This window comes from Pseudochaenichthys georgianus, chromosome 4 (genome assembly GCF_902827115.2).
Source record: "Pseudochaenichthys georgianus chromosome 4, fPseGeo1.2, whole genome shotgun sequence".
NCBI lineage: Eukaryota > Metazoa > Chordata > Actinopteri > Perciformes > Channichthyidae > Pseudochaenichthys > Pseudochaenichthys georgianus.
In genome coordinates, this window is record NC_047506.1 from 31,833,918 (window position 1) to 31,861,750 (window position 27,833).

Below are 27,833 nucleotides of genomic sequence, written 5' to 3' on the forward strand. Positions count from 1 at the left end.
CCTTTGGGAGCAGCTGCAGCCACAACAACACTAATACTACACTCAATATTTACATCCGTTTAAAGACATTTCTATCTCATTTGTTTGCTTTTCTGCACCTTCAACAAACATCAGTGCGGCCTATGGTTTATGTTCTGTGTGGTTAATGCTGTCATCTGATAATAAAGGCAAACACAATTACAAGGGGGTCTATTATGATCGTTTGACGCCCCCTTGCGGCTATCAGTTAGCACTCCATCCAAAATAACTGACATCCTCCTACTGTCTCCTCAAACCAGTACCTAATAGGCCTATTTATATGACGGTTATGAAAGAAAATATGACAAAAAACCTCAGTGGGACGGTCAGCAAACGCATCACCACGAACCGCCTTGTAAAAAAAATCTGCAGCAATATGCTTGCTTTTAAAATGTGATCTTCAATCATCCTGTGTCGAATGTCGATGTGAATGACTGAATCATAACAAGCTTAATATTTAGTGGAGTTGGCAGAGGCTGCACAAAGGGGATCATTGTTGACTGCAGATGCCCGTCAGTGGTGCAGTCGCCCTTTGAAAGCTCTCCAATCGCAGCGCATAGCGCGACCGAGGGAGGGCGGGGCTTGCCTGCCTCTCCCAGCCCCTCTTCAGCACCCTGTTCCATTGACAAGACGGCGACACACCGAGCAGCGTAGTCCACCGTGTCTCTGGACTCAGCACCGTTACAGTGGACCGGGGATGACTTGGAGCTCGGATATTCTGCACTTGAGGAACTAAGTGATGCACACATCCAGGAGGTCCCCGTTTGGGCAGGTATGAGACCTGTGGCGCTCATGGAAGAAGGAGCAGCAGATGTTTAGTGGACCCAAGGGTGGCTCCATATTCCACTTCTACACAACCAGCAGGCCTGGCCCAGTTGAGCTGCACATGGATAGATCCCGCTTTAGGAGCTGAACTCATGGAATACAAAGCCCGTGCTGGTGAGCATGCATGCCTGTCCGAGCCCTCTCCTCTGCGGGAGCCTCTCCTCCTGACACCGCTTCTGCACTCGGACATCCCCTGGTCGCTTCAAGCACCCTTACCATGAGGACCTCTGCTCGGTGATTTGGTGCCTCTGCACGCTTGCACGGATCAGAGACCCTACTATTTTTGGATCGTGCTTTTGTTGGCTACACACAGGATTTATCTGCGCTGAGGGCTTCCTTTGTGTCAAAGGGCTTAACGCAGAGTGCGCGGACGGCGGCAGAGCGGGGGCTTTGCTTTACCCGCTGTTGCGCACAGCTGCTGTCTTTGTGGCCGGGCCGTTATGGCAGCCGGACGGCTGGAGGCGCAGGACCACCCGCCCGAGAACGGCTTCACCCCGCTAGAGCACCCGGTGCCCCGGCTGCTGCCTCACATCGACGGCTCGGTACTACCGTCCCTGGGGGGCTTCGGGAAGCATCAGAAGCAGCTCGTGGTCCTGACCTGGATCCCGGCATTGTTCATCGGCTTTAGCCAGTTTTCGGATTATTTCCTCCTGGCTCAGCCCCATGTCACGTGCTTGCAACCTCTCACCAACGAGACCAACTGGACCGCGGGACCCCCGCCGGTCACCGTCCCCGGTGGCGCGCCCGCGTGGCAACTCAAGGGCAACGGCACTGGGGAGGGACTGGGCGACAGCAACGGTATGCTGTGCGCGTGCAAGGAGTGGAGGCTCGAGCTGCAGACGGGACTTAGCCAGAATGTGGTTACCAAGGTAACGACTGAGATAGAGCCACAGTGTTATCTGGCAGAGAAGACAGCTCTCTGCTCTTCATCATCATCTTCATCACTGCCACTCAGTTCACAGCAGAGGCTGATGCACCAACAGCTTATTGACAAGTTACCCACTGACCTCAGTGGGTGTGTGCGTGTGTGTGTGTGTGTGTGTGTGTGTGTGTGTGTGTGTGTGTGTGTGTGTGTGTGTGTGTGTGTGTGTGTGTGTGTGTGTGTGTGTGTGTGTGTGTGTGTGTGTGTGTGTTTTTGGCTGGGTGATTTGGTTGAAATTAGTATCACGTTATGTATTACACTATTTTCAACATTTCAACATCACCATATGGGAAACTATAACCGAAATACACGTAGAAATCCAACTCCTGTTAAGTGCAATGCACAGGGTTACATTTGTACGCATTGCATTACACATAGCACTTCAATTGTGCAAGGCTGGATTAGCAACTTGGCAAGGTGGGCGACTGTCCACAGCCAGAGAACCAGGAGTGTGTGTTTTCTTTCTTGACTAAGTGAATGTTAGTAAAAAAAACTGACATTTATAATGGCATTGAAAGGAACCATCTTTAATGTGGCCAACCAATCTAAGGATCAGTGCATCTTTGCTCAGAACTCCAGGAACCCTGATAGCTCCAAATGTAGCTGGTTTGTGTTAACTGAGTTTAAAGCACTGACATAATAAGGGTCTTCATGCCCTATAACCAAAGTACATTCATGTTTTAAAAAGAGTCCCTGTGTCAAAATCCAGTTTATAAACCTTTATTATTTCAAATGTTTGCTAATGTGGCATATACACAGTAGAGAAACAGTAGAGAGTGGGAGCCCCCTGAAGCCCTAGCAGGTTAATATTTCCATCGGCATGTACAAAAATGAGATTTGATGAGATGTTACCAATGCTGATTCCATTATCCTTTAAAAAAAATAGGATTCCTGATAAATTGTTTGTTTAAAATAGATTACATGCAGGTCTGTTACGGTCAATTTACTTGTATTTCTTAATCTTTAAACAGAACGTAGCCGCGCTCCTGGGTTGAGGAGGGGGTGCAGTACTCGCCTGTAGACTATCAATAACATGACATTGATGCCCTTTTGACCAATGTTTCCAAATATTAATAGTCACTTTAATGAAATATACATTTTGCAAGACAACTTGCACTGTTGTTATCTACGTTTGTTAAATGCAGCTGTGCTTTTGTGCATTCTTTCCATGTGCCTTTACTCCGCTCCTAAACAAACTGAAACAGGATACAGGGGGTGAATGGCGTTACTACGTTGCTCAACTGTTGGAAAGCATCGATAAGAGCCCTCGCTAGTTACAGAAGCAAGCAATTATAAACAACCTGTAAACAAATACCAGCCCAAGTGTAAGATGTACACTTTTTAAGAACACAGTATGTGTAAAGATAAAAAACGTTATGGTCATCACTTTAGGTGACTATTCTACAGAGGGTTGTTGAGTGATCTGTGTGCATGACTGCTATCTGTTGTCTCAGATAACACTGGTGCTAATAGCCCGTACTTAATAAACCCATACTGGCTGAGTTCTCCACATCACCACCGGCCATTTCACAACAAAAACCATCAGTCATATCCAATAATCATCTCCTCCTTTGCTCCCCTGCTCAGTGGGAAGCTCAGCTGGAGTTGTGTAACTCCCTGTTAAACACCAACACTGTTTTACACACAGCTGAATCGCTCTGCTGTGCTCTTACTGATGCTCTCGGGGTCGTAAACATGGAGCACACATCGTGCTTCCACATGTGTCTGAGTTTCAGAGCCTGAGAACTGTGGCGGTGTGTTCACTGACCCTGTGCTTTAAAGGCAAGAGTTCAAAGCCATTGATTTGTGTTATTATAGACATGTGCCCACATTCACAAACCAGCCGCTCTTTCTCCCTCTCACGCGCTTGCTTCTTTATTTCAAGATACACATTTGAATATTCCAAAAGCAGCACGTTTGCACACTTATCAACATTCATGAATTATCAAAGCACTGAGTCAGAGAGTTCGACAGACTCGAAAAGAAAAGCCCACATGTCTTTGTTTTCCTGTGCTCCGATGGTGATGTTTAATTCCCTTTTATCAGGTTGTGGGTGGTTTTCTCTGAACAGTTGCCTAACGTTCCTCTCTCTCTGCGTGTGTGTCTTGTTTCAGTGGAACCTGGTGTGTGACTCAGCCTGGAAGGTGCACATTGCCAAGTTCTCTTTGCTGGTGGGCTCCATATTTGGCTACCTAGTGATGGGTGTCATGGCTGACTGGTAAGCTGCCTTTTTATGTATTTTGTGTGCCTCTATACAGCTTCTGATACTTAACCTTAAACCCCCATTCAACTGAATTACAGAAGAGAAAAAAGCTCACTTACATGTACTGGTATTTATCGCCCTTGCAGATAGCTTGTTTTATTTACGTAGGTTTTGACATTTTAGATTAATACTTTCATAACAAAACAATGGTGCTGAATGAGGTTTTGTTATGCGCTATACTAAAAGTTAACAACCCTAGCTTGTCTGTGATGCTGTCTTTTGCTACAGTGGTCCGTAGAGCTAAATGCTAACATTAGCATTCTAACAATAACAGTGCTAACAGGTTTTCCATGTTCACCATATCGTCATCAGGTTAGCAAGTGTTTGTTCATAAAAGAAGGTATTAGTCAAATGAAAACCTCTACCTGGTGATAGTGGTGCTAGATTTAAAATATAGTGCCACCCCTAAAGACACGTAATGTTGCTACTAGTGTGGCCACAAAATGGCAATAGCAACAATAGACCTCATGCAAAAAAGTGTATTCTTATACTAAACCTTCTTTCCCTTCCATATTAAAATCTTCCTTATCAATTCGTCTTCTCCAAAGTTGTCACGATCAACAGGAAACATTTATTTGTTAGAAAAATGTATGAAAGAAACATCCAAGAGTTACCAGAATATTGTCTTCAGACATGTTGCTACCAAATCATTTGTTTTTAAATTGGAGCACCAAAAACTAAATGGCTACACATGTTTAATCAAAACCCAATCTATCTGCATGTCTAGGTGAACAAATATGTTTATTTCTCATTTAATGATCTGACTCTTCAAGGCACGATGTCCGTTACATTTATTGGGGCCCTGTCTGAAGGCCTGTGAACCCCCGAGATGCCTCGTGGGAAGAAAAGGCCTTGCATTGTGATTGGGATCAGTAAGCATGGAAACAATGTAAAGAAATGTGCAGCCTCAGCTCTGGCCTGACCCATTGACCTACTGACCCCCCTTGAAGCAGGATGTGTGCAGCATCTGAAGCTTACAATGAGGGGGATGATCCACAATAAAAGCTTCTTTTTTTCTCAGTTTGTGACAGATTTGAAACACTTTGCTACATCTGTCTCTTTCTTGCTTCTCTCTGTTTCTAAGGTTTGGTCGACACCCGGTGTTGATTATCTCGGTGCTTTTCATGCTGGGGTTTGGTGTGAGTGTTGCCTTCTCTGTAAACGTCACCATGTTCAGCACCTTGCGCTTCTTTGAGGGTTTCTGCTTGGCGGGCCTCGCTCTCTCCCTCTACGTGCTCAGTAAGTATACGCTTTCTCCTCCTTATGCCTGTTTGCTTTTTATTTCTGCTTTCCAGCTCCTGTCTTTCCTAATTCATGCTCTGTCATTTCTTGTTTTTTATTCAAATGAATCATTACTGCCCTAGAGTACTGTAGGGATTCCTGGGTTTGTGAGAAGGCAACTAGGGTGAGCGAGGTCCAGATATGTTCTGTTGACTTGAATGTAGCGACTAAGCTAATAGCAATTGCTGTCTCAGATTTTCATTTAACCTACCTTATTCTATAGGGAGTATAGATAGTGGGTTGGACACAGAAGGTAGTAGGGCAGCAGCTTACATGGACTATCATTGCCAAAATATGTTATTCCTATAACCCCTAGTGTTATTCATCCATTGTTATGGTGTGAGTTGCCTAGTGCTGGATATATCAACCCTATCGATCCCTGCCTTCACTGTAATGTTATAAATCTACATGGCACTTTTCTTGTGGTTAAAAAAGCGCAAAAAATACATTAAAAAGCAATGTCTATTTCCTTAAATCACAAACCAGTAACATAGGATAATCCACAGAATTTATTGAGAGCGGTTTCATGGAGGAATTACTTTCTTTCTATGAAACTACATCCGCCAACGATTGAGAAGGAGCCTTTCCTAAATACGTAGATGCACACTTTGTCTCTGTGCAGTGATACGATATGGTGGTGTAGTTCCGTAAAAAGACAATAGTTCCTATGGTAAAACAGAGAAGGCAGATAAAATGTCCCTTTAACATTATCTGCTATAATTCTTAAGGTTTGTGGTACAAATGTGTGCAGAGACAGTAGGTCTGTTTTTCCCTCTCCGTGTAAAATATCTTCCTCTACAGTATGAGCCTTTGCATAATGGCCATTGGCCAAGGAGATGTAAATGACCCAAACTCGCTGATAGCATTCTATTCCTCCTCACCCTCGACCCCCAGCTGCATTACCTGAACTCTCCCTTCTCCCTGCTGCCGTCTCCCATCGTTCTCACCCGCTGCAGTGCTCCTTTCTCTATCAGGCCAGGGATTAGTCATACATTATGCGTGAAGCCATGGCAGACTGTGAGCCTGGGCGGTTGGGCGGGTTTTGTCCCTCTCAGCGGGGGCTCCTGATAAATCTCTACTGAACTGCTTAAAAAAACAAACAAACAAAATGGACACCTCCGAGCCGTCTGCCACTAGACTCCTGAGAGTTTCATTTGTGATGTATTCAAAGGCAAACGAAATGCTAAGAATACTAATAGTGTTTTGAGGCTCACAGGGAGATTTAAATTGTGATTTGTATGTAAATGTGATCTTCAGCCCAGTATTTATGCTCACTTTACTTTACTGTATATCAGGGGCACATGTCCTCTTCTCCCTCTACAGCAGGGATGGGCAACTTTGATGGTGGTGGGGACCACATCATTGATGTACTGGCCACCAGGGGGCCGCAGATTCACTTGGAACACACACACACAGATTATTTTTGCGGTATTTGAAATCATGTACGCAGCTCGCGACGTAACTAGGAGTCTAGTGGACGGTATCAGTACTACAAGTAAAAAAAATAAAAAATATATTTTTTATTTTTATTTATTTTATTAATTACGTTGTTTATAAATTAATCTGAGGGCCGCAAAAAGAGGAGGTGTGGGCCGCATCTGGCCCGTGGGCCACCATTTTCCCATCCCTGCTCTACAGTATATCTGTCCCTTTAGCACATTCAGTCATGCACACACTTTTCATTTTTTTCCGTCTGTTTGTCAAATAACAATATCTGGAGGCGAGGCAATTGTTCTATATATTACTTGTTTGTGTGTGCTCAGGATTGACAATAATGGGGTTGGTAACCGTATGTGTGTGTTGGTCTCTACTGTCGGTGTGAGGTTGCAGATTGTATGCATGTACTTTGAAGTGCTAAAAACGTATTTGTGTGAGCTAGTGTGTGAGGTGTCTGTTGGTTGTGTGAGGTGTGGATGAATACAGTAGACGGTAAAATCAGCACTCTACCACAGAATGAGTCACTTTGAAGTAGACTCACACTATTACCTCATTTACACCAACGGAACTCCGGTTCAAGCTCCGTGCTAGAGCTTTTCAGGTTCAGAACCGGTTCTTCGGTTTAGCTCCGGCAAGCTCCGTGCTAGAGCTTTTCAGGTTCAGAACCGGTTCTTCGGTTTAGCTCCGGCTCTTTTCACACTGCCCAGAGTCCGACTGGTGCAGCGTCATTGCGTCATCGTTTGCGTCATGACGTAGCCGTTTGCGTGCCTGCTTCATAAAGCCAAACCGCTCGGAAACCCCTCACAGCTGACACCGACAACAACAACAATGGCCGATTGTGCTCCAGCTTCCTCTGTACCTCTTCGGAAGACCAGATTCCCAGAAGGTAGCTGGTCTCTTCAGTGGACCGCTGCTGCTTGTTAAGTTTCTCCATCGTTGTGTACAAACTGGATAAAACGCCGGCTTTTTGTTGTTGTTCAGGAGTTGATCCCGCCCCTTCCCCTGCCTCGACGTAAGCGTGACGTATGCGGTGCTTTCGCTCTAACCGGACAATTTGTTGGTGCTTGAAACGAACCGGATTCCGGAGCTAAGAGGCTGCTCCGCTGCGGTGTGAACAGGAAAACCCGGTGCTTTTCAAGCTCCAGCTCCGAACCGGCCCTGAAACACCGTTGGTGTGAATGAGGTGACAGCAGTTAATACACACTGCCATCGCATCTACAGCAAAGAGACATGTAGAATAACGGCACACACATTTGAACTTTCCAGTAAACACATCCTGGAAGGCTGAATATAAATCATATGAGCTGTGAGGCGATGCAATCCACAATGTTTCATTGTTTTAAACTAAAACACCACAGATGCAGAGTGGAATAGGAAACTTCTCACTGTACCTTGTTTCGGCTTTCATTGTTTGCCTGGAGTCACAACAGTCGCTCTGCAGGAGAGAAACTGTCTGTTATGCGGCTTTCACACCAGCGCTTTTCAGTTTCTAGCTCCGAGCGGGAGCTTTTCTGATTCAGCTCCGGTTTCCCTTTTCAGCTCCCGCTCTGTGCACACCGCCCACTGGCGCCCCAGAGCTGCCCTTGCTGCGTCATGACGTCACCGTTTACATCGCTGATTTGCCCCCCAACGGCAGCCATTACGGCGCTCACAACAACAACAACTGCGTCGGGTCGATGATCGTGTTGCTTTTAATCACACAAAGCCAGAATAAATTGAATAACGACTTCTCCAACCTTATACTTTTCTCCAGAGTGCCGTGGTTCATTGTTTATTAATGTGTTTCTGCAGCATTTACCGACCGCTGCAGTGCTGCTCTTCCACGGGAGTTTATTCTCCCGTTAGCTCCCGGTTAGCTCACACTGCAGCGGCCGCTCTAAAGTATTCACTGTCCGACTCACACAAGCAGCTGATGCATATCCCCAGTTCCCCTTAGCCTAAGTGAATGTGTGTCAGTCTGAATTGACACTGTTTGGTATCACAACGCTGTTATGAAAGTTTCTCTGGTATCAAACGGGTGATGTTAGCATAGCAACCGAAGCTAAACTGACTACTTGCATCCGATAGCTGCAATAATACAAAACAACACGTCTGCCTCTCTCCACGATGATCGATAACAGCGAACGGATGGTCAAAGTAAGGCACAAATAAACAGAATCACACGAAGCCTGGTTAGTGTTGCCTGACTTTATAAAGTGTGTTTATAGGCACTACTGCTTGTAGGCAGGCATAACAGTCGACCCATGTTCAGGGGAGGTGGGTTTAGTTTCCTGCACGCCTCGACGTGAGAGAGACGTAAGCGACGTCACCTCTTAGCTCCAAAGCTCTTGCCTCTGGACCGACAATTTTTTGGAGCTGGAAATGAAGCGGATTCCGGAGCTAAGAGCCGGCGCAGCTCCGGTGTGAACTGGAAAACCCGGCGCTTTTCAGGCTCTAGCTCCGAGCCGGAGCTGAAAAGGCGCTGGTGTGAAAGGGGCATTAGTGTTTTGGCAGTCACACATTGTTTTGTTGTGTTGGCTCTGTAGCCATGACTAGTCGAAGTGATTATACTCTATAATTTGAAGTTTTTCCTGTTAATAATACAATACAATACAGCTTTATTTATAGAGCAGAGAAGAGGTGGGTTTTAAGAAGCGATTGAAAAGCAGGCAGTGTGGAGGCCTGTCTGGTGTGCAGGGGCAGATCGTTCCACAGTGTGGGAGCCGCTACAGAGGAGCAACGGCCCCTCTGAGCTTTGACTTGGTTCTGGGCACGTTCAGGAGCAGCTGATCCGCTGACCTGAGAGGGCGGGTGGGCGTGTAAGGGTGTAGCAGCTCAAAAGGATATGGTGGGGTCATGCCATTTAGGGATTTAAAAGAAAATAAAAGGATTTTTAAATGAATCCTAAAATGTATTGGGAGAAATGTGGTCATATTTCCGTGTGCCAGTTAAAAGCCTTGCTGCGGCATTTTGCTCCCGCTGCAGACGAGCGAGGGAGGACCCACTGACCCCCATGTGGAGAGAGTTACAGTAATCCAGCCGAGTGGTGACAGAGGTGTGGATTACTGTCTTAACCACTAAAACTGCAAGTACTTGCATCTAAGTTGCTATGTACAAGTGCTTTGTCACAAGTACAAATCCTTCATTGAATCCAACATTCTAAAAAGGTTTTCAAAATGTTGGTGGAAGTGCGGCACATTTGAACTACTTAACATCCTGTTGGATGGTTCAAACTATTGCAGAGTATCACACTTTATAAACGAATCACATGTTTTGTTTGTAAAATCTTAAATATTTAAGTTGTGTACCTCCAAATGGTAATCAAGTGCAGTACTGGATTATATGTACTTAATAATGTTTAATTACTGTAAAAGAGGCGACCAAGGAGTGTTTGAATACACATCAGACCCACAGTGTGGGAAGTGAATCCCTATAGACACTCTCCCAAAAGGCATTTGCAACTAGAATATACTACCTTAATATTTAAAGGGATACTATTATTTATTACAAAAAGGACACATTTCAGTAGTTATGAGCCTTTTTCTTTATCTGCAATAATACGATTGTACTCACTAAGCGTCCAGTATCCCATCCGAGTACTGAGCATGGCCGACCTCATCATGGCCTCTGAGGTCAGGGCATACTCAGGGTTATGTCGCTGTGAGGTCTGGATGAGATCTGTGGATAAGCAACATTGTTAACAATAAGTCCTACGGGGCAACACACGAGCAATCCGTCACAAACAAAGGTTGTAAATAAGATAGCAGAAGCCATCACTGAAACAAACCAACCTCCTTGTTTAACCTGGACAGAAATGCTATGGTTGTTGTTAGTGTTTGTCCTCGGTTGCCTGTATGTCTGGTAAGTACCTTTATCCTGCTGCGTTGTGCTAACATTGGGGGCTGGGCGGGTGTTTACGAAAAAGAGACGGATGTGAAACCCTAAAATTAAGCTTAAAGCCAGCACTTAATGTCGCAGTGTGCTAGACTGCTGAGTGCTGGGCTGCAGTGGGAAGCCGATCAGACCAATACACATGCAAGTAGCACCGATAGAATATTTGCTGCATTATGGATGATAGTCCAGTAAGCATGCAACATCTTATCGGGCCCATTTCTCTGTCTGCCTCCCTCTCTTCTTTCCTTCTGTCACTTTAACGCAGCACACCATTTCTATTTCTAAAATGCAGCTCTCTGGCCTTTTTCATTTTCCCTCTATGCTTCCCTCGACTCTCTTCGCCCCATTCATCCCCCCTCCTCCTCCTCCTCCTCCTCCTCCTCCTCCTCCTCCTCCTCCTCCTCCTCCTCCTCCTCCTCCTCCTCCTCTCTCTCTCTCTCTCTCAGTACCATTTCATTACTACCAGCACTCTCGCCCTCAATTTCTAATTTTCTCGAGGCTCATTTAAAATCGTTCATCGTTCGGTTATCTCTCCGCAGCACGCAGCCAATAATAAACTCCGCTGGAGCTGCCAGCAGAAGCTTTAGTTGACTCTGCACATGTACATGTGTTGATTTGTGTGCATATTGTGTGCACAGGTTATTAGTTTGTATTTAGCACCTCAGGACCGTCCCCATGGAGATCGTAGGAAAGAGCTTCTGTGTCCTGGTACCTTGTCGCTTCTTTATCTGCCATCATCCAAACTAATCTGGAAAACACAATCACATTAATACAAGTGCTGTTAGCAAGTATTAGAACAAAACCTTAGGGAATACGAAATGTAACTTTTGACAACAAATACTTATTCTCTGTTTTCTCTGAAAGCGGCTTCCTCACAGCAGACCGCAGAGGAAGTCAGTCTGTTCTCAAAACAGTTCTAAAGGATTCTGAAAGCTTTAGTCATCCATAGAAACTTCTCACACCATTCAACCCACTCGTTCTGCCACTGAACAATAAGCTTCATATGTTCTTAACAATCGTTCTTTCAACATTAAATGTTGCTAATGATCCGACTTCATGTGGATCTTTGGAAAACTGTTTGACCCAGAATCATAGGAATTGGTCATCACAAGGTAGCCATGCTCCACAGCATGCTCTACTCTATAATCTACTTTAAAGGTAGGGTATAAGAATGGAGAAACCAGCTCGAGTGCGCTAGAATTTGAAAGTACACAACTGAAAAAAATCTGCCACTTCCTTCAGACTTCCTCCAACACACACGAACGCGCACATGACCAATGAGGGCACGAGATAAGTTTGTGCACAGATGGAAGGCTGACAGGCAGGTAGGCCATCCAGTTACTTTAGCCGGGCCGGCTCAGATGATTGGTCGTGCTTTTTACAGTACTATGGCTTCCACAGATGAAATATTTGTATATATTTATTGTCAAAGCATTCAATGTATTCATTGCTATCGGGATGTTAAGAGCGTTCCATGGAATATAACAAGTGTTTCTGAAGTGAATGACCTACCCCACCTTTAATGGGACCATCGTTTACAAGATGAACAACATGCTGTATTAAAGAATGCATGCAACATGCGTTTAGGCCCATACCCTCAATTAAAAATGGTTTACTGAGCAGAAAGAGTATTTCTCTGGGTCAGGGGTCGGAACATTTTCTCATAGACTTCTATACAATCACATATTTTCACAACTCACTGACCATGTCAAAGTTTAAGGCACTTATGCATTGGCTTTACTCTTTCATCCTTGCGGTTTCAGAGAGAAATAGTGCATCAAGCTTCGTAACTGCTTACTAGACCTGACTGACAATAGACTGGCCTGGAGCTTGGACTCCAAATCATGGAACAATCAAAAGAACGACGAGGCATTATGAGGCAGAGAAATTCTGTCTTGTTATAGTTATCGAGACTTGCAATTTCTCATAAAAACACGTCAGGTGCCTCAAACAAAGCAAGAGGAATAGGTTGTGCTGAGGACGCTTCGAAACATGTTTTCTCACCAAATTCTGTCAACCTTTAAATGCAGTGTACATCCTATGATCCCCAGGGACTAGAGTAGCTGCAGAAAGCTTATATCCTTTCAGATCCACGTTTCAAGCCGTTTGGGGAGCGATCACGTGCTACTCAGGGGGCTTCAGTGAGCAAGCACCCGGAGGAATTAGGCTGCAGTTGCTTTTACACCGACGACACACGGGTAACATCTTTTTGTCGTCCTATTTGTCTCTGCTCCTCTGAGACTTTTAGGTAATGACAGAGACGTACGATATACGCAAGTGTGTGTGTGTGTGTGTGTGTGTGTGTGTGTGTGTGTGTGTGTGTGTGTTTTTATGAGCTGGGGGAACAGCTACTGCTGAGTCAGCTGGGGAGAAGTACTGTCCTGTGATGCTGTGCCCTTGTAAAACATCCTCTCTGTTCCCCTCCCTCCCTCTCGATGCAGTCATCCCCCTTAAGCAGCTGCAGAAGACGTTGTCATTATGAATGCATAGACTAATTAGCCAAAACAAAGTGACAAAGGCTCATCATTAGCCATTAAGGCAACATATTGAAATGGTTTTGACCAAAAGAAGGTCCAATCACAAAGGTACTTAAACGATCAGTGATGTAGAGAATAGTCGGTACTTTTACCAAAGGAAGCATCATGGTTTAAGGCAGGGCAATATTTGTCTTTACAGTAAGGCGGTTGGATAGCAATTATTTCATTATGGATGAATCCTTTCAAATTCTGTTTCATTTTTCACTTGAAATCCAGGAAACCCACATATTTGATGCTAAAAACAGCATTTTCTGACATGTTTGCTTAAAAGAGATCAGCATATAAGACTGGTTAGTCAGCTGATCGTTGCAGCAATACACTTATAATTCTATCATTTGTGGATTGACACTACTATTCTTTCTTTCCCTGAATCTAAAGTGTATATTATTAGCACCTGCATCCTTCCTACATCCACATGCTCCACACACGGACATACTGTGGTTCTCGCTCTGAATGCATGCTGTTAGGAAGCCAATCGTCCCTGCGCCCTGTTCTCACGCCCCAGGCAAGGTTAGCGAGGGAGCAGCAGACAGCGGCGAGTGTGTGCTGCTGTCAGACATGTGTCATCAAAGATTATGGTCATTAGATCAGATGATTTGTGTTGCATTCTCTTTGTTTTTAGCCTCCCTTTCTTCCATTGTATCTTTTTGTTTTTCACTGCCCTCATCTGCAACTGCTCAGATGGCGGGACAGTGGAGGAGCTGCGTAGTGAAAGAGGGAGGGGGAGGAGGAGGAAGGGAGCAAGGAGGGAGGGTAGAAGTGGGGGATGGTGGCTTTACAAAGAGTGAGGGAGCCACTTCAGCCCTGATGCGCAAGAGGGACGAGTGGGAGGGGGGTGGGTGAGGGAGGAGATCAGCCCACTGGGGGGGGGGGGGGGGGGGGGGGGGGGGCGGCAGTGAAATAATCGGCACAAGGAGAACTATTCTCCCACTCAGCTGGAACAAAAGGTCTTTGCCAGTGTGTGTGTGTGTGTGTGTGTGTGTGTGTGTGTGTGTGTGTGTGTGTGTGTGTGTGTGTGTGTGTGTGTGTGTGTGTGTGTGTGTGTGTGTGTGTGTTGATAGAGTGGTTCTTGTTTTGTGAGGTAGGTTTGGAGACCAATTGCAAAGCCAAGGTACAGGGTATGTCTCTAGTTGTGTGTGTGTGTGTGTGTGTGTGTGTGTGTGTGTGTGTGTGTGTGTGTGTGTGTGTGTGTGTGTGTGTGTGTGTGTGTGTGTCTCTGTCTGGTCCCGCAGAGACACTCCTCTGTGTTGTTTGTCAGAAAGGACGGCAGTGGTGGAAACACAGTAAATGTGCACAAGCCACCGACTTTAGTTGTTAGAAAACCATCACGTGGTTATTATTTCCCGTCTGAATTAGTACAATGTTGTGAGAAAAGCTGATACCAGCGATTGAATGGACTGATAGAATTCAAAACGCATGAACTGGCAATGTAATACTATCATACATGTTGTATTGTAATACTACACTTTCATGTTATAGTACTTGCCTTTACATTTGAGTTGGAAACATTGAACATTTGGTGTTGCTGTTGCTACATGAACTTTTGGTATTTATTATAAAGCTTAAAGTTAAATAATGCTTCTTTGGGGTTGAAAACACAACACATACAGTGCAGTATATTATTTTTCAAAGTTATCATGGTACAATTGTTGTGGGTTGAAAGTTAACTTCAAAGGGGCCCTATTATGCTTTTTGTGGTGTCCCTTCCCTGTAGTGTGGTATATAGGCTAAAAGGTCAAAGTTCACATCATAGGCACTTTCCCTCCCACACATTCCCCTCACTGCCTGGACGTTTTTTACTTCAGTAACATATTGACATCACTACATAACACTCACGCTTCTATTGGCTACCGCACCAACACATTGTATGTGATAGGCTAAGAGGCGGGACATGGTTTACACCTCGCCTGTGTGTTGAGTGGAGGTGGCTACAACACTGCTGTGCCATCCTGTTTTGTATAGTGACAATAATAAGACCTTGAATTCCAACTAGGGATTGGAAAGCGAAGCTGCGAAACTATTATACATACATTCGCCAAAGTGAACAGACCACCATCCTACCTGAACTATGACCTACAATGCATGAGATACACACACACAGTGTTTCCTGTAATGCAGGAAAGGATTCTTACCAAGAATGAGCCTCTGGGTTCCTTTCACCACTTTATACACTAACAGCTGATGGATAGACAGACTTTCCTCTCTCTCCTTTGATGCGTGAAGAGAGGATAACAGAGATGAGGCAGGTTAGGGATTACGGGTCAGTGTAATTTCCTTTATCTGTTTTGGTTTCTGCAGGGAGGGCTTTTGAAAATATGAACTCAAATTGTACGTCTGGGGCTGGAGAGAACAGAGATGAAGGGATTTCCAGTGATACCTTTCTTTCCTTTCTTAATCTTTCTCCTGTCTTTCTGTTACGTGGACATCTTTGTCATCTTCCTCTCATGCTCCCTTCGCCCTGTCTGCGTGTTTTCTCTGCCTCCCTCTTGCTAGTCTTTCTTCCTCTGGTGCATCCGCTGATGAATAGGGGGACTTTTCCGTTTCCTTCATGGAGGGAAAGTCATTTGTATTCTGCTCCTGTCTTCCTACTTTCTCCTCTCCCTACCTCCCATCCCTTTTCCTCCCCCTCCTCGTTCTCTTCTTGTCCACAATAACATGCGACTGTACATGAGGCCAGGTTAGCGAGTTTCCCCCCCGCCCTTCCACAATGGTCACCTTCAAAAAGACCTTGCCATATGGGCCAGGCCATCTGGACTGTACCATGTCACAGGGGAGGGGATGAGGAGGGGGGAAATGAAAGGGTGGATACAGTAAAACGCTCTCTGAGCAGCTGCACCCTTTCAATAGCTTTGACGTGAAGTGCATCCTAAGTTTATATTGAGGTCTGGTGTTAAACTATAGTGGCTTCTCAAGGGAAAGATCAGTAATAGGAGTCTTTAATAATTCACAAAGAGAGGACATTCAATACGGGCCTCACCATTAAACAAACACACACATCACACTCTTCCAGGCCATTAAGGCTGCTGCTTGTTCTGGTGGTAATCCCATAGACACACATAAGGCCTATACATCATTTACCTTTCTCTTCTGGCGCACACACTCTACAAGAATCTGTATGTTCTGTGAAACTAAATGTCCCTCTTTCCCTACTCTCTCCGTCTCTTCATTTGTTAGGAATCGAGCTTTGTTTGCCAGCCTGGCGCTTCTCCATGACCATGGTGGCCAGCTTTCTGATGGTGGCCGGGCAACTGCTGATGCCAGGGGTGGCTGCTCTGTGTCGCAATTGGCCGGATCGGGATGACTGGCAGGTCCTGCAGATTGTCATAATCAGCCCCTTCGTTCTGATGCTGCCCTACGTCTGGTGAGTCTCGCCCTCTGAGGAAATCCACAGCGGGTGGAGTGCAGATTCTCCCCTCGCTGAGCCAGGCGACGGCTTGTACAGTACACACTGCTCTACACAGAACTGAGCAGCCTCTGCTTCAACTTACAGACAATACTCTCTTTCTTCTATTGTTTATCTTCTTCCTCGCTTTCTATCTGTTTCTTCTTCTGGCTCTTACACATCTGCTCTCATCCTTCTTTGTGTGTACTTTTCATGTCCTTCCTTTCAATTGATTTATTTGGCTCTGCAGGCTTTTCCCTGAGTCGTTGCGCTGGTTGCTGGCCACCCAGCACTACAAGAGGTCCAAAGTCATGATGCTGCGCATCGCCAGGAAGAACGAGGTTAACTTGACAACTGAGCCCAGTGGAGTCCTTACAGGTGAGGGACGTTAAACAAGATGAGTTATCCAATTCCATTGAATACTTGGATGCACCATTTTGCTTAAACACTCTTTTATGCAATTTATTTGAGATCTTCATCCATGGTATGTGATGAAACATGCAACCAACCCAAAGACTAACTTGCATACAAAGACCCATAGATCTTCTTTCCATGTGCAAGCATGTAGTTATCAAGAAGCATTTCCCAACTGATTCAATGACGAAATGTAATTGTAATAACCCACATACATGATCTTCAAATAAGTCTGACTTCTTCCCACTAAGGAGCATTTTCATTTAAGTTTAATTAATTTTCCAGAAAAATGCCAGAAAATAGTGAAAACACAAGTTCTAAAAGTCCAATGTTTAATCTTCAAATCGCGTTTTGTTTCAAATAAAAGAACAAAATGCAAATAAATACACTTTAAATAACACTGGGCAGTACAAGATAACATTTATGAAGCTCAACTATTAGATATTGGGAATTTTTATTTATAAATGACTTTTAAAGTTGAAAAGGAATTGTGTTGGATTTTCCTCCCTGAGATCTGTCCTTGCTCATACTCCGTGTCTTGGTGATTGATTACGTGTTTCTGCCTCTCAGCAACTGAGTAGACGGATACATGATGAGTGGCCAAAGGGATGTGCTGTATCTATCTTAAGCGTCTCTGTGCTGCAGGTCCCTTAGTGGCCGGCCTCTCATTACCTTCTGTAAGGAAAGGTCTGAAGGTGTGCGTTTCATGTTTCTTACAGAGCTGGAGCAGGAGCTGCACAAGAAGCCCCAGCGGACCTGCATTGTCAAGATGATGAGCACCAGGAACCTGTGGAAAAACATTGTGGTGCTGTGTGTCAACTCGTAAGTGTGTCATGGCCGGACTCCTTTTCTGATCAAAGCCAACATCTGTGGCGTTGAGAGAGCATGATTTACATGAGCTCATCCCCGAGAGGGAAATGTAGACATGCACGTGGGAGTAAACCCCACAGGCGCATGTCTCAGGTTCCTCCTCCCTGTCCTCTTCTTATTGTGTCTTATTGTGTGTGTGCAGGCTGACAGGTTATGGGATTCACCACTGCTTCGCCCGCAGTATGATGGACCCGGAGGCCCAGCCAATTGCTCTGTGCCATGCGGACTACTACACTATGGCTGGCATCGCCGTGGCAACCTGCCTGGCTGTTTGCCCCGCGGTGGGGTTGATGGGTCGGCGTGGAGGGCTGCTCACCTTCATGATCATAACAGCCCTGGCATCGCTACTGCAGCTGGGATTACTCAACCGTGAGTAATCACAAGTCCTGCTACACTTAGCTAGCATTGCTAACGTTTTACCTGTGCACTTTATAATGATAACACTCACTTCAATTTGGGTTGTTTTTATTTGTGTAAACATTCAGCATTAAATGAAGGAGTGCAGCATTGTACTCTAATTTGGTTCTATATCCTTTCAAGGAAACATCAGTATAATATTAGGCTGTTATCTCTTGCTAACATAATAAGATTTATATGAAATTGAAACTTGCATCTCATTTAGCAAATACATTTGTAGTATGAGGAGCAGAGTTGGGTGTAACGCGTTACAAAGTAACACGTTACTGTAATAATATTACTTTGTCGGTAACGGAGTAGTGTAAGCGTGCTGTAGTAATCACACTACAGTTACTAACATTGCCCCGACACGCGTTACTTCGTTACTTTCTAAAATCAGTCATAATCAAACCTCAACAAACACCTGCAAAGAACACATGCTAGGTGAAGCTAACGCACATTATTTATATCACACACGTAGTCTGTTCTTCTTCTGTTTTCCGGTTGTTGCCTGTTTTGAATGACGAATACACACTACCGCCGCCTGCTGGTAAGGAGAGTTATTGCCACTCACGCATGCGCAGTTCGTACGTGCTCGGCTGAAGTCTTTGCGGTGTGCTCCAGTCTGGCTCCAGTGCAACACATGGCCAACACGCAGGAGAACACGCTGACGCAACAGCGTGAGCAGAGATAGACTGGGCAAAATATACAGATAGCAGATAGCAGGAGACAGAGGACAGCCATGGTCAAATAGGAAAACATTCAGGAGCTATCTGGATCAGTCTTATGCGACAATGGAAACTGAACTAAAGAGAACATTTGAAACTTTAGCAGTCTGCGTGATCTGCCTGCAGGGAGGGGCGGGCCAGCCCTGCGAGTAAAGTAACGAGTAAAGTAACAAGTAAAGTAACGAATTACTTTATGTAGAGAGTAACGAAGTAGTGTAATATATTACTTTTTTTAAAAGTAATATGTAATATATTACTTTTTTTTAGTAACGACCCCATCTCTGATGAGGAGTAAGCAATGAGTTCAGCATACATCTCAAACTAGTAGCAAGTCAGAGCTGCAAAATAACATTGATTAAAGGTTAGCATAACACAGGACCGACTCCTAGAACGAGGTTTATTCTATTATAAGCCAAAACAAATGATACTTACCTAAAGTCATGCTCAGTTTAGGCATTGGAATTTAAGCTAGGTTGCAAATGTAGGCAAGCAGCTAGTTAGATAGGCATGCTAAGATTAGCATCTTACCATCAACCTGAAAAACAGTTATTCTGCTTTGGCAAGAAAAAACTCCACAAAAGTGCTCGGGTGGTGGATTAGTTAAAGTGTCATTATAATTTGGCATAGTTACATTTCAACTTAATTCAGTTAAGAAAATCCTGAAAGTGACGTCACACCTGTCCCAAAAAGAAAGCCACAATTCAACAGTAGCGAACATGCACATTCCTGTCGTTAAAACAGTGGACTGTATTTGAACTCTCACACTGATAGGAGCCACTGTGTGTTGTGTTATGACCTACATAATGCAGTAGTCATTATTTCAGCCTTCAGTGGGAAAGTGCTCAGATCTCTCCTGAAGTCCTCGAGTCAGCACCGTGCTGCTCTTTGTGCTCACACATGACATGATTTCCTCTTCTCTTTTCTCCAATGCTTGCCGATGTAATCCAGTATTTGGGAAGTACGGCCTTCGCCACGACACAGGTACACTCACATCGTGTTGTTTTGTGATATACTGTAGTGTAGAACGTGTCTGTGCCCCTGGCTAATGATAAATGAGCTGTTGGTTTCATGTGGATGCTTCCGGATAAACTTACATTATCTTCTCCTCTTCTCTTCAGTTCTGCGCGATACCCTGAACAGGAAATTCTCGGTGGCTTTCTCCATCATCGGCATGTTCTCCTCTCATGCAGTCAGCACACTCAGCATATTCTTTTGTGCTGAAATTACTCCTACTGTCATCAGGTGAGCCTGGACGGCCATAAACATGAAATACAACACTTCGGGGAGCCTTCTGCTGTAGGCGAGCTCAAGGCTGGGTCTGACATCCTTTCTTATGAGCTACTCAGCGAACCACCTACTGGGCACCATTTTATTTTAGTGTCCAAATCTCTGGGTCAAATTTTTATATAGCATCCAATAAATTGGCAACAGTTCAAGAAAAATGTACTAAACATTTATGTATGCAACAAATAATACAGTCCTTATTGTAGATATACAGTAGACCTACTGTGTGGCAAATGATGAACGACATACTCTTTTTAAGTAGATTTGAGAATGTTGTGTGTTAAACAGACATGTAGAATTCAATCAAACCAACAGTGTGAAGCCAAAGCTTAACTGATGTCCGTCAGCATATATGTTGGTACCAAATGTTGATGTACATTTTTAAAAACATACTGCGACAATTACTATATAGTCCATACTGGGTATTACATTACACCAACATATGGAATCTCCGGGCAGAGCTCTTGTTGCATATTGGCTCCATCTTGTGGTGCAGTTTTGACTGACAGGGGTGAGTTAGTTCCCAAAAGGGCGCAGTGTGCTTCAGACTAACTAGTTTGGACACACGTGTCACATAGAAAGAGGAAGAAGTATGAGAATGAAAAAAGAGAATATTAGAGAAAAAGCAGAATATTGTTATCGAAATAAATACCTTTTTATAAATATGAGATGGCAAAGGAACGGCAACAATGTAATTTAACATTTAAAAAATATGTTTGTAATTGTTCTTGACAAAAGAAAAGGAGACTTAATATAATTTTTTCAGTGCAGCATTTCCCTTTCCAGTGCTTACATTATAGTTGAAAAAGAAACTTGACTTAATAAAGTCCAGGTTGAAACGGATTAAAACTAACAAGGACACTTGATAGAAAAAAAAGTGACATAATTAACACAAGAGGCAAGTTCATGAAGAGATTGTCGGTTTTGAAAATATACAAAAAAATGTCAGGCAATGGAGAAGGGAGGTTTCAGGGCGTGTTTGACACTTCAACGGTTGTACGTTTTCAGTCCCGTCAGATTACCTTGGTAACAGATCCTCTCTTTGTGCAGGGGTGGCGGACTTGGCCTGGTCCTGGCCAGCGCCGGCTTCGGCATGCTCACTGCGCCCATCATGGAGCTCCACAACCAGAAAGGCTACTTCCTGCACCACGTGATCTTCGCCTGCTGCACCCTGCTGTGCATCATCTGCCTGCTGCTGCTGCCCGAGCCCCGGGGCCAGCCCCTGCCGGAGAGCATGGCGGACGGAGAGACCTTCACCCGTCAGACGCTGCTCCACCCAGGAGAGCAGCACCTGCTTCTCGCCAAGACTGACGGGGACTACTCCCGAGTCCACGACACGCCGCTACACCTCACGACCACTGGGGGTGCTACGGTGGCAGCAGCAACCGCTCTGGCAGCGGTTCCTGCCTCCTACGCCCTGGCCACTGGAGGGGAGGTGATTGGAAATCATGCCATAGCCAATGGAGTGTGAGCAATAGCAATTGTTGAATACTATTGCTCAAGCATTAACTTGAACTGGAACATTTTCAAGGGAGAAAATTACTTTTCGAATGAACCAGATGAACTCTTTAACGCTGAGATTTGAGACGGTGACGATAATACATTTGTGTAGTTTGTAGTGACTATGATTCATTCAGGAGTTGCCAACAATATTGTACTGGACAAAGTTGACCTGAAGTCAGTGTGTGTTTGGTAATATGAAAGTCTTCAGTGGTGATTTGTCTTGCTCTGTGGGCCGCTTTGTCGAGAATGATTTACAGGTGAAAGGAGCAGACGCAGGCAAGGGAGAAGGGCAAAGTGGAGCAGACTAGCTTTTCAATAACGTGTGCTCTGTGACTTTTCTGTTTGACGTGTTGACTCGTTGAGAGAGGATCTCACTGCATCTTATAATTCTTTATAAGTTATTTTTGCACTAAATGTCAGAGGCACAATCAAGTGTTTGGGATTTCCGGCCAACATGTTGGAGAGTGGAGACCCAGGGATTGGCTAAACCACTACCACTGTCTTTTTGCATGAAAGGGCACAAATTGTTTTACATGTATTTTCTTATTATTTGTGGTCCCTTTGCGAGAAGTCCAACGTGGCACTTTGTCCTCAGAGATGAGGTCGGGGTGGGCACTGCTTTTCTTCAACAGAGCATTACTGTTTCTGGTGTGGGTGTATGATGGCTTTCTCTTGTGCGGGGAACAGCCGGAGACCTCTGCAGAATGTAAGTGTAGCGACTGCTGAACAAATCTGAGAGTTGAACGGACATAAGTGTGCACATGTCTTATGACGCATTTCAGCATTTGAATGGCTTTATGATGGCTCTGTTGTTTTTAACTAAACGGAGAATGTATTTCAAGAAAACCAGTATTTATTTTTGTCATGCTGCCAAGGGCAATTTTGTTGCTTGAAATACCTCCTTAACTAGCAAATATATTTCCACTCCAACTCACTCCTTGTTCTCTGTACCGTGGTAATGTTGTACTCCTGCTCCCAGGATGTGTTACTCTAGCCAGAAAGCACAATGTTTTACAGTTTTTTGAAGTAAACGTTTGTGAAGATTAGATTAGAGCAGTGTGTTCTGCACAGTCCTGGCCTAGTTGTTATTAGTGTACATTTATACACTTTATTACGTAAGTATCTCTTAAGCCTGCATTAAAATGTAAGGTATGTATACATGTACTAGGGCTGCACGATATTGAAAAAAACTGACATTGCGATATTCCCCCCCCCCCTGCGATATATATTTACTATACTATATTTAACCGGATGAAGGATTTTAGTCACGGACGTCTGGATCTTAACTGGTTGACTCATCATACCTTAAGTCATGATCTAACATGTCATGATAATGCATGTTGCTTACCCTCAAATAAGAGGGTCAATCTGTGAATGAAGAAGAGAAGAACCTTTTTGTATCCAAAATAGTTCCAGATGGCAGATGTTGCTTTTCTTTTTGGAAGTAAATCTTCATTCTCGCCGGTATTGCCCTCCTGTGCCTCGCTCATTTGCTACCGGTGTTTTGATGGTGTGCAAACTAGCGGGGCGGGGCCTGCTGTGATCTGATCAAGAATGATTGTGATTGGTGGTTTGCTGTGCATGCAGAGCCTGCATGTCACTCACTCAAGTACCCCTGACATGAGAGCCACGCAAGTTTTCCTTTTGTAGCCAGCAGCAAAATAATTGTAACATGACGTGTTTGAGTTAATTTACCTACTTAATATCGTACGTCCTAAAAATAAAAAATGAAAAAAAGATATTAATAAAATCGCACATCCCTGCGATCTGAATATCGCATATCGCGGTTATCGCCATGACACGATATATCGTTCAGCCCTAACATGTACCATTCATTCATAATGTGTGGACCATCGACTTTTATAGGATATAAGCACATTGAATAGATACACCATTTCTGTCATCCAAATATACGTGAATCTTTTTTAATCACATTTAGTGCTCAGTACGTATTTTGAACACCCTGTATGGTTTGCTAGATTGTATGTTTTCGACAGTTAAACACTCGCAGAAAAAAAAAAACTCAACTACTAATGTCGTTTTCTAAGTGTTATTTTTTTTAATATGATGCATTTGTACAAAAAGCCATAGGCCTACATGTTTTGATAATAAACCACTTAATTTATTATGTCAATAAAAGAACACTTGATGTGATCATCTGTGGTTATTGTGTTGGAGTTTGATGTAAGTCCAAAGAAGAACTAGAAGAAGAAGAAAAAGAAAGAGGAGCACCTGCTGTTTCATGTTGCCCTCCTTCCTACATGTCCTCAGTTCTACTCAAAACAATGTCCAACAGTTCAGAAGTGCTCAGGAAGAAGCTCCAGCTCCTTTTTGATCCTCTTCTCCACCAAAAGACTGAAGTTGTTGTCCGTCATCGGAAGACTGTAACTCACGTACACTTGCTTCTTCGTTTTCTTTGCTGCAAAACAGACAAAAACAGACAATCATTTCAATTCAGTTTAGCTAACACACTAAATGGTTTGCTATACTATGCAGAAGGGCAGCTGATAGATGACTTTTGGAGTCTTGCTGAATGACTTCTTTCCAAGAAATTAATGTGCACATTTGTGGTAAAAAAAAACATGGTACTTCAGCATGATGCTACATAGAGAACCTCAGTTTCACACATCTGACGAATGAAGAAACGTATCGATTAGCTGACAAGATCTTATGATGGACCGGGTCCAGTGTGCGAAAAAGTACACGTCCCACCGTCCGGGACGTGTTATTTACAATATCGGACAAGTAGATCTTTCAATTGACTTGTCCGGCGGACAAGTGACGTGTTTCGCCCCGATTTATTGACAAATGATTGATAAATTCAGTTTACAAAAGGCAGAACTCCTTCGCAAATTGTCCGTGTCCGCCATTGTTCGTTTAGAAGTGTTAGTTTCGGTTCTGCTTGTAGATTCATAAGTAAATGTATCTCGCCGATTTCTGTACAGTTAGACGGGGGCGGAACGGGGCGGGAAGTGTAGCACAGTGGCCGGGTTGGGAAGCAAAATCCGGTTCCGAGTAGGAACAAATAACAATTGTCCGGTCCCGGGATTAATAAGAGTTGTGAGGACAGGAGGCGAGGCCGAGCCCCGCGGACTGCAGCTCTCTCTCTATGCTCCGTATCAGCTGATCGCTGTGCAGCTCAGCGTCCTTCTCTCTCTCTCTCTCTCTCTCTATACACACACACAGCGCATCCGCTGCCCGTTTAACAGCCTCATCTTTGTCAAACTTTCTTATGTTCTTTCTCTAACACGTAATGAAGGTTATTAAGCGTTTTAGCTCCTGTGTTGTTAATATTGACCGCCATTTCCTTTATGAAGTGACGCAGCCTCCCTGTCTGTGTCCTCGCGCTGTCCTCACATCCCCGGACCCCCAGACTCGGAGGAGCACAGGGATGTTAGTATTATTTATGAAGCAGGGTATAGAAAGTACATTATTGAAATGAAAATACTATTTATTTACTTTTACAAACAGTGAGCAGCTGCAGCATGTGTATTGCAGGACATGTGTAAGCGTGCAAGCGTCTTTGAGTTGTAGAAAAGCGCTAGGCCTATAGGCTATACATCTAATGTATTATTATTATTATTAGGTTATGTCCTATGTGTTGGACATGTGTGGTTGGACTCTGTCTCACAGGCAGGTTGCAGTGTAACATCAGAGGAGACTGGGCCAATTGTACATTCTCAAACTGCACCACTTGGAACCAACTAAACAATGCAGAGATCATTTTTATATAATTGTATTCAATAACCGTAAGAAATTCAACAGTATGAAGTGATTTGTAAATAGGAATACAGATTTGACTTAATGTTTTCATAAATATATTTTTTCCCAGTTTGTCATGGGACTTATTTTTACCCTCTCAAAGAACCGGAATCGAGAACCGAAAATAACCGGAATCGTTCAAATCCAAACGATACCCAACCCTATGTGTGATGCAGTAAAAGCTCACCGCTCACTTACGTTAGCGGTGTCCTAAAACCGTGGGAAAATGTAAAATACGATGGCGAAGAAAAAGATTCCAGTGGCCCCAATTTTTGTCCATTCTGGACAAGTGAAAAATGTATTCGGACAAGTACTCTCTAAAAACTTTTTCTCACACTGCGGACCCCATCAGTGTTTTGCATGTTTTAGCCAAACATTTACAAAAGCGTGCCAAAGGACTTCCGTGTGTTTCCCCCACACATTCCAAGAAGCCACTGGTTTTTTATTTGATTCTGGTTGGTGTGGAGATTGACCCGTTAAGACTTGAAACTCACATCTGGAGCCAAGCATAGTGAATATCATTATCACTTTTATTTTTGTCAAACTCGTGTATCGTTTTGTGGTTACATAATACATTTACCCAAGTGCTGTACTTAAGTACAACTAACAAATAATGTTACACTATTCTATAATAAAATAAAGGGAAAAATACTTTCTGTAAAATAATTTTGATACTTGAGGTAATACTGTAGGCTTGTTCAAGCAGCATTCAGAATGTAGGACTCTTACTTTTAATTGAATATTCGTTGACAGTGCTATTTCTACTTGTACTAAATATATAAGTACTTCTTCCACCACTGCATAGCAGACACTTTTTAAATCAACTCACACATGAAACTGTATTAACACAACTGCAAGATTTGGAGAACTGTTAACACTAAAATGAATTACAAGCAGTTTCAAATATATGGGATAAAACATTCAAAATATAAATGAATATAACCACATCTGAAAATAGCGTTAGTGTTTAATAAGTTATTATAACTTTCTCCATTGACAGCAAAAAAAAGACAATACATTCGTAGAAAAGTAAAACATAATTACCTAATCTCTGCGCTAAGGAATTTGCAGCAGTGTTAGATGGGTCGCCCATGACTAATGTCGATAAAGGCATCGAATCCTGCAGACAAAAAGCAATGAGTAGAACAGCAGTTATTTTCTAGGCAAGACAAAATAATTAGATATCCGACATAAAAAAATAGTGCTAGACTTTCTTATTATCTGTTCGTCAGCTGGTGTTCCTAAATGTGTCAGCTTTGTGTTTGTAGTGTTATAGTCAGAACTGTACTTTACATTACATGTCATTTGTTAGTCGTTTTTATCCAAAGCGACTTACAAACATTCAGTACTGTGGACAATCCTCACAGAAGCAATTTGGGGTGAAGTGTCTTGCCCAGAGACACAACGACATGCTGACTGCAATAGGACTCGAACTTGCTATCCCCTGATTCGAAGTCCATCACACTAATCACTGAGCCACAGCCTCCATTTTAGGCAGCAGATGTATTAACACTGATGGAACAATCATATACAAATCTAACGTTTTTAATGCTTAAATAAATCAGTCCGTATATTTACAATGAAATGTACCCCCCCCCCCCCCCCACACACACACACACACACACCAAAATAAAAGGATAACAATACGGTGTAGAAAGTAGATGAATGCATTTTTTTTAAAGAATATTCCTTTTAATAAAACAATAAGTATTAGATACATAATATACATATAACATATACATTTGTAAAAATAAGTGAAGTAAAACACAACATTTCCCTGAGATTTTTAGCGTAGTATTATATTAGTATAACGTAAACTCAAGTATAGTGGCGGGAGTGTGTACTGAAGTACAGTACTTGAGTAAATGTACTTAGTTACATTGCATCTCTGTTAATTACATTGTCTACTTACATATTTGCTGCTCATGGAGACCGCCAGGTTGGACAGAACCGGACTCGAACCGACCCACAGGAAGAACCCGCCGCTCAGCTTCATCACGTGAAAGTGTATGGACTGCTCCAAAATTTTCTCCGAAAAATTATGCACTGTAATGGCCTCAAACACTTCTCCGTTTTGTGTCTCACTCATCTTTTTGGTTTAAGTCTATCTAACATTGACTAGCAAACATTTAAACTCGTGCTAGCTGCAAACAGAAACAGCTACTTCCGGATGAGAGAAAAACGACAGTCCAAAGTAATCGATCGTCAATGCTCTCACGTGCAGCACCAGCACAACCGATCGTGACCATCAAACAGTCAGTGGTGAAGAGAGTATTTAAGATTAAAGATAATCCGTAACAAATACAAGCAATGCATTTCAATCCAAAAATTGTAAAAT

The 27,833-nt window shown here is 43.6% G+C and overlaps 2 protein-coding genes across 2 annotated transcripts; one reads left to right on the forward strand and one right to left on the reverse strand.

The window, feature by feature from the left end:
* The first annotated feature begins 477 nt into the window (after positions 1-477).
* On the forward strand, positions 478-23,887 carry LOC117445791 (solute carrier family 22 member 23). The gene is made up of 10 exons (XM_034081662.2): positions 478-1,712; positions 3,880-3,983; positions 5,113-5,267; positions 16,331-16,517; positions 16,789-16,916; positions 17,672-17,774; positions 17,965-18,191; positions 19,895-19,927; positions 20,065-20,188; positions 21,281-23,887. Exons 1-10 carry the CDS (start codon positions 1,284-1,286, stop codon positions 21,699-21,701), a joined length of 1,911 nt encoding a protein of 636 aa, XP_033937553.1. The 5' UTR covers positions 478-1,283; the 3' UTR covers positions 21,702-23,887.
* psmg4 (proteasome (prosome, macropain) assembly chaperone 4) lies at positions 23,770-27,734 on the reverse strand. The gene is made up of 3 exons (XM_034081663.2): positions 27,408-27,734; positions 26,540-26,615; positions 23,770-24,152 (listed from the first exon to the last, which is right to left on the reverse strand). Exons 1-3 carry the CDS (start codon positions 27,582-27,584, stop codon positions 24,031-24,033), a joined length of 375 nt encoding a protein of 124 aa, XP_033937554.1. The 5' UTR covers positions 27,585-27,734; the 3' UTR covers positions 23,770-24,030.
* Positions 27,735-27,833: the final 99 nt, after the last annotated feature.

Excerpts from the sequence above, each read along its gene's own strand:
- LOC117445791 (XM_034081662.2), top strand. The coding sequence starts at position 1,284 with ATGGCAGCCGGACGGCTGGAGGCGCAGGACCACCCGCCCGAGAACGGC. Across the intron at positions 16,917-17,671 it reads GCCCAGTGGAGTCCTTACAG|AGCTGGAGCAGGAGCTGCAC; the intron begins GTGAGGGACGTT and ends TGTTTCTTACAG. Across the intron at positions 19,928-20,064 it reads CGGCCTTCGCCACGACACAG|TTCTGCGCGATACCCTGAAC; the intron begins GTACACTCACAT and ends TCTTCTCTTCAG.
- psmg4 (XM_034081663.2), bottom strand. The coding sequence starts at position 27,584 with ATGAGTGAGACACAAAACGGAGAAGTGTTTGAGGCCATTACAGTGCAT. Across the intron at positions 26,616-27,407 it reads TCTCCATGAGCAGCAAATAT|GATTCGATGCCTTTATCGAC; the intron begins GTAAGTAGACAA and ends TTTTGTCTGCAG. Across the intron at positions 24,153-26,539 it reads TTCCTTAGCGCAGAGATTAG|CAAAGAAAACGAAGAAGCAA; the intron begins GTAATTATGTTT and ends TCTGTTTTGCAG.